A 7,039-nucleotide genomic window follows, 5' to 3' on the forward strand; every position below is an offset into this window, starting at 1 on the left:
TGGAAGCTCTCAGCAAGGTTATTGCCAGTGGGTTTCATCAAGATCAGCCCCATCCTTGGAGAAGTTATCACCTGTGCCCTAACACAGCCAAGATCCACATCAAGAAAAAGGATATTTGGGGCATTGAAATMCTGAGGCTTCACCCCAGGAAGCAGTGACCAGAGCCACATCCCATGGAGTCCATGGRCCGTGTCCACAGGCTCCATCGCTGGCTGCTATGTTGGACATGGGAGCAAGTGTGAACTTGSCCATGGACACAGAGTCACAGAGCACCAGCTGATGTGGAGAAGTGTCTGGCAAAACCCAAAGCAAAGCTCCTTCCCGTGCCCAACGAGGACAACGCTGCCAAACCCTGCAGCAAGGTACGGGAAGAACACAAAAGCAGAAGTAGAGGCAAGTGGGGTGAGCTGGCTGGGGCACAAGCTGGCTGTGGCACTGAAGCACCTCATCAAGGAAAAGTAGTCCCYGTGTTTTGTTGGAGATACAACAAAACCTCCTGGTGGCAGCTGCCAGCTCAGCACGCACCTACTACAGAGAGGTCACCTACCMCAGGCTGAAGGCAGTGGAGGGGCAGACAGTCTTCCTTTCTTTGTCCACAGATGGACACCAGCTTCCCTGCTCGAAACGGAAGCGGGAGCAGCACAGGGTTAAGCAGAGGACAAGCTGACGGAGACCGAAGGTTGGGCTGAGTCACATTGTGGCTGTTCCTGTTTCGGTCTGAGCAAGTTTCTCGCTTCCCAGGCAGGGTTTGTCCCCAGGCCAGAACGAACCTGCCGCCTTTATCCTCTTGATGGACTGCCTGGAGGAGCTGCCCTCTCTCCCACAGCCAGCAGGTACTTCTGCTCTTGGCTTGTCCTTCGGACTCCACATGCAGTTTTTGGGGCATTGCTGCAGTTTCTGGATGACAGGATGAGCACAACGCCACATCCCCCACTGCATGCCATTGGTCCTCCACCCATTGGTGAAGAGCCTCAGGCTCTTCCTCAAGACACAAAACTGCTTTCCCACCCCTTACCATGCAGACACCTTTCTTCTCCTCACCCACGGCTTTCCCGGCTCAAGGGAAGCCATCCAGCTGCCCCCAGGAGGCTGATGAAACACAGACAATGCWTCCTCCTAAGTGCAAACGTGACACATGTTCCTGCAGATCCAGACATCAAATCCCTTCTTAAAATAGGGATCAGCCCTTCAGGCTGAGCCTTCACTGAGGGGGTTGTGCTTGAATCTGGACAAGTAAAATGGCAGAACCATCATCACCGGGTGTCTGCATATTTGAGTTGGAAAAGACCTTAATGGCCATCTCATTCCAATCCCCTGCCATGGGCAGGGACATCTTCCACCATCCCAAGTTGCTTCAAGCCCCATCCAACCTGGCCTGGAACACTTCCAGGGATGGGGCAGCCACAGTTTCCCTGGGAAACCTGTGCCAGGGCCCCATCACCCCCACAGGAAAGTTTCTTCCCAGTATCCCATCTAACTTTGTCTCCTGCAAGTAGGAAGCCATTCCCCCTTGCCCTGGCATTCCTTGTCCAAAGTCCCTGTTTGTCCCTCCAGCCCTTGTCCCCAGTCCCTCTCCAGCTCTCCTGGAGCCCCTTTGAGCCCTGCAAGGGGCTCTGAGCTCTCCCTGGATCCTTCTCCTCTCCAGGTGAGCACCCCCAGCTCTCCCTGCCTGGCTCCAGAGCAGAGGGGCTCCAGCCCTRSAGCAGCTCCGTGGCCTCCTCTGGGCTCTCTCCAGCAGCTCCAGGTCCTTCTGCTGTTGGGACATCATAGCTGGAGGCAGCTCTGCAGGTAGGGTCTCATCTGAGCAGGGTAGAGGGGCAGAATCCCCTGATCCCCTGCTGCCCACACTGACGGATGAGCCCAGGACACTGGGGGGGGTGGTTTCCAGCTGCCAGCACACATGAGCAGGGGCTGTGGAGCTTCTCACCCATTAACACCACACCTCACACTGGCATCTCCAACTGCAGAAGGTTTCTGTAGCTTATCAGCAAAAGAAATAAATCTTTAAAGTAGCAACACAGCAAAGCCCTGCAGGGTACAACCCAAGGTCCAGCTGACTCCAGTGCTGGCTGTCACAGTGGCCAGCACAGATGGCTACGAGGGAACATAACAGCCAAGCATGTTGAGGTATTTCCCAAACCAATTCCCAAGCTTCTGTCCTCCTCATGCATTTCCCAAGCCAAAACACATTGCCCTGTACAACCCCCTGATGAGTTTCTCCTCCACAAACCCACTCAGGTGCCCCAAATCATAGATGGATTTCCAGCATCCACAGCCTTTATCATCAGCATTCCAGTCCATCATGCAAAAGAGCACCTGAACAAAGGAACAACATCGCTTCCACATCGCTCTTGAATTTTACAGCCTTCAATCAYCTGCCTCAGGAGTCTTCCTCTCAAGTGGAGGAAACACCAACCTATTTAGCAGCCCTTGTCCCAGAGCCATCCTATGGCTCACCATCTCCACCACCCTTTTCTCCATATAGGCTCCCCAACAAATCTCTGGTCTCAGCATCTCTCCCACTGCCACTGTGCCCTCCCCACTCATCCCAGTGCCCACTGGGATCCCCACATCAAAGCAGGTGTTACTTCTCCTATTTCCCAGCCACTCTCCTGACACCCCAACACATTGCTGATGGCAACAGGGCCAAGCCGACCCAAAYGCACATGCTTGTGATACTGACCTTGCATGTGACAAACATGTGGCCTCACAGGCACATATCAGTGACACCCCATGTGCTGCTGGCAGAGTAAAGCATAGCCCTCCATGTGCTCAAAGTCCTCCTCATCTGCACCAGAAATCGCATCAGCCACTGTGATTGTCCAAAAACCAGAAAGGAGTCCCAAAATGGCCACGACCAGACATGGCTGCACAGCCACCCAGAGGCCAGCACCACTCGGATGGACAKGCAACCGCTCACCCTCTTTGCTGTGTGCCACTGGTAGGGTTTTTTGTGCCCCTGATGACCTGGGGGAGCAGCTTTGCCAGCTTAGCATCACTTCCACATGTTAATAGTGACATATCAAGTATCACCCGCAGCCAGGCTGGATCATCACCACAAGTGGGACAGTGCCCATGTACCATCGGCAGACCCAGGAACGAGGCAGTGACTCCTGTTAGCCCTGCTCCTTGTGCTCACCCACATGCCCATGCAGATCCCACATCCACTAACATGTTAAGGGATCCTTCTCTGCACATGATGCAAGCAGAGAGAAATAAACTCCTTCAGGAGCTGCAGGAAGCCTTGACACGCAAGGTGAAGCCAGCAGGATGCAGAGCACAGCACAACCTCTTTGCATTCCCTCAGGAGATGGAGCAGGCAAAGCACGAGGACATCACCTTGACTTCAGAGTGACAGAGGCCACAGAGGCCTGGAGCTGCTAAGCACAGCCACGGCACAGGGGAAATCAAATCTCAGAGGGTACAGCAGGATGGCACCTGGAGCACAGTGTCTGCAGCTGATGTGCTCACRCATGGTTCCCAACAGCCAGGCTTGACCAGTATCATTCCACTGCCGTGTTCAGACACAAGCACATCCACCTCCACACCTGAACCAGGAGGCACTGGTCACACATCATTGCTGGCCCCAGCAGTACAAGACACGCACAGTCTCGCTCTGTTGTCACCCACAATGCCATGTCCTAGCAACGCCATGAGAGCAGCGGCAGCAAAAGCACGCACGCCCCAACACCTTTCTTACCTTCTCCGACTTCACCTTTTTCAGCTGCCGGCACTCACTTTCTCCATCCTCCAGCTCCGACTTTACTCCCAAGGGATTGAGCGCAGCTCCTGTGTCAATAGCTATACTCCCAAGCTGCTCAGYMGCAGCAGGCTCTGTCCCCTGGCCCCCATCATACTGTCCCACCCTCACTGCCAGGGCCAGGGGCTGCAACACGCCAGGCTCCTTTTCCGCCGCAGCTCCCGCACCCTCACTCCTTTCCTTCTTGCTCTTGGATGAGCCACTCTCCTTCTCCTTCTTGGAGCCAGCCACACTGCGAGATGCCTTGGCCGACTTCTCTGAGCCCTTTGGGGTAACGGTGGGCACCAAACCACCCGAGTTCACGCCATCCCCAGAACGTCCTTGAGCCTCCTTCTTGCCACCAGCTCCCTCACTGGGAGTGAACAGGGAGGACCCTGGGGTTGGCTTCCCACTGTCCTTGCCAGTCTTGTTCCTTTTCGACTTGGATTTGCCCTCCTTGCCCTGCGGGCCCGGCACTGGGCTCACAAACTTGATGTTATCCGGTAGCGTTGCCACTGCATTGGGTGCCGGGAGCCCCACCTCCTTGGAGCCCGACATTTCCAATTTCTGCTGATCCTTCTCCAAATCAGCGTCCAGGTCAATGATGAGATTCCCTACACCAATGTCCCACTCATCCCCACTGTCATACGTCTCAACCGGGTTCGCATCAATTCCTTTCCCTCCGGAAGCTCCGCTGCTCAAGGACATCTTAGAGTTAACGGCCCCTCACGGTTCAAGGCTCTTCCCTGCCTCTACGCCCTGGGGGTCACCTACGTCCTTGGGGGGCTTCCAGTGGTCGGGGTCTGCCCAGGTGACGGCATCGCTGCTGAAAGAGAGAGCAAAGAGAACAGCGTTACACACAAAGAGCCATGGGCAGGCAGGTAATTGACAGCCACCYCTGCAGCAGAGATCTGGGCAGGGTAAAACCCCCAACCTCCCAAATCCCCCTCGAAGCATCCTTCTGCCACCCCCTGGGCTGGGGCTGCTCCGCAGCTACCCCCGCAGCAGCAGCCATCTGGCACCGGTCCGCGATCAATACCAGCCCTGGCAGGTCATGGCTCTCGGCTCCAACAAGACATTACTCACACATTTCCCCGCTCGCCATTTCCCTCTGAATTATCGAGCACTGCCCCTGGGAGGGAGGATTGATTCCTCTCCTGCCAATGCCACCCGGAGGGAGGGCTCCTCTCCACACCAGACTCACTGCAAGGGACAAGAGCTGCTCGCCAGGGAAGTTGAGTGCCTTGGTGGGAAATAAATCCCAGGCTTCACAGTGGCTGTGACACTGGGACACGTCAGAGCAGCCAAGGCCAAAGCCAAATTGCAGCTGGAAGCAAAAGGATTCCCATCCCGCATCTCGAGCAGTGCAACACAGCAGCMAGATTTGGGGTGTTTACCACCATCACCTCTGGCCATGATAAAGCCTCCAATGGGAAATGGAGATGCAATTGTACAGGTACCCCATCTTAACTGGGAAGAGGGGGCTCAGTCCTACCTGCCCACATCACAGCTGGCCCCGGTGAGCCCAAAATATCTCCTCCCTGCTTCCCAGCCCCTCGCCCAGGGAGAGAAACAAAAAAGACACCCACGCGCACCCTGACACAGCACTCTGATGAGACATAATTAACACATGTAACAGCTTCTTCCCAGCACCACCCAGCCAGGCTGCCGGCTCTCCAAAACCCTTAAGAAATCCTTGACCACCCATTTAGATGAGGTTCCTCTCTGGCAGCACTGTCCTCCCCCTCCGCGCCAAGCTCCAGGCCTGCCTGTCCTGGTACTATTTACAAGCGACACTTCAAAAACAGGTGACTTAAAGAGAAATAAGAAGGGGAAAAAAAAGAATCCACACCACACGCACACAAATTTCTTCAAACCCCAGCAGGCAGGAGCCTGGAAAGCAGCTTCACGGTGCATTTCCAGAGATGCAAACACTGTAAAAATGCCAGGGATTCTTTCATCAGCCAGGCTGCCGCAGCCAGACCATTTTCCATCTGCTCCCCACAGCATCCTCAGCTCTGTACAGCTAATAATCCACTCTCTGACAGGTCATTACGGAGATTTTTAACCCCAGGAGCTGGGGGCTTGCGTGCAAGCTGGAAATGAAAAGCACTGACCTCTCATTTCAGCGGCAGGGAAAGTGCCGAATCAGGAGATACTTTGTGCACTGGAGTCGCTAACGGCTTCCCAAAGATGCCCTGCCTGTTTCTATGGCCACGTCCTCCTCCTCTTCCTTCTCCTACCCCAGCACCTGCTCCTCAGTTCCAAGCTGGGTGTCCAAGCCAACCCCTCAATCTGCCTCTCCAGAGCCTCTCTCCAAAACACTGATAGGGCTGGAGACTGGCAGTGACCACCTCACTCCTGCACGACATTCTCTGTGTCACGGATGCACAGCAATTCTTTTGTGTGGGTGGGCAAAGCCAGTAACTAGCTGGATGAACCAGATTTTTGGTTAGTAACAGACCCTTCCCAGCCCTAAGCTGAGGCATGGAATCCAGGAACAATCCCAGTGGTGCACCGCTGATGACCACTGATGCGCGGGACCAACCCACTGGAACTACCAGCAGAGCATCAAGTTGAGTCTSCAAACCCAAGAGCTTCCAACTCAAATTTGGAGCACACAAAGGGCCATGGTGAGCTCAGGTCAGAGGGAAAACAGACAAGGATCTGACCTTGCAGTGGCAGGAAAACGACAATTTGTAGGGCTGTACTGCAACCTGCATAGCATCACCTGGTCCATGCAACACCTGCATGACACCAGCTCGGCCAGCTCTCCACTCCCACCAGGGAATTCACCTTGCTGTTCCGAACATGCACACACACACACACACACACACATATCTCCATATATATTATTTATACATGTGGAATAAGGAGAGCAGATGAGCGGGACTTGGGTCTGAAACTCTCCAAGCAGCAGCAGCTTTTCCCAATTCCTACCACAACAAAAGGAAGAAGGAGCCCAGAAGTCCGCTGTGTCCCTGGCAATTAGAGAGCCAGGAACAATCAAAGGGTTAGAAAACAAGAGGAGGAAAAACCCTCACCCTATAGAGGAGGTTCCAAGGGAGCCCAAGCTCTGCTAGTGCAGACGGAAGGGAACCACAAACAGGATGGACAGGAACATGCTGGATTGGCAAGAGCAGGGGAAAGGCACGTAGTGCTGAGAGTGGGGCAGGGAACTCGAGACATGCCACCACAGGAAGAGGGATTAGGGCAGGGATCAGCCCTTTCCAGGCCAGAGTTGAAGGCTGGGACCCTTGAATGAGATCTAGGGGGATCTCCTAAACATCCCCCATTGCA

At 54.6% G+C, this 7,039-nt stretch overlaps 1 protein-coding gene across 1 annotated transcript in view; it reads right to left on the minus strand.

Annotated features, from left to right (window-relative positions):
- Positions 1-4,565, minus strand: part of ZNF609 (zinc finger protein 609) — a 48,709-nt gene extending 44,144 nt beyond the window's left edge. The window contains exon 1 of the mRNA XM_057380509.1: positions 3,701-4,565. Coding sequence (XP_057236492.1) covers positions 3,701-4,447 — 747 coding nt within the window. The 5' untranslated portion in view covers positions 4,448-4,565. The remainder of the gene's footprint in view (positions 1-3,700) is intronic.
- Between the last annotated feature and the right edge of the window lie 2,474 nt (positions 4,566-7,039).

Source organism: Malurus melanocephalus, unplaced genomic scaffold (genome assembly GCF_030028575.1).
Source record: "Malurus melanocephalus ecotype Western Australia unplaced genomic scaffold, MMel_1.1 scaffold_457, whole genome shotgun sequence".
In the NCBI taxonomy this organism is placed as follows: Eukaryota; Metazoa; Chordata; class Aves; order Passeriformes; family Maluridae; genus Malurus; species Malurus melanocephalus.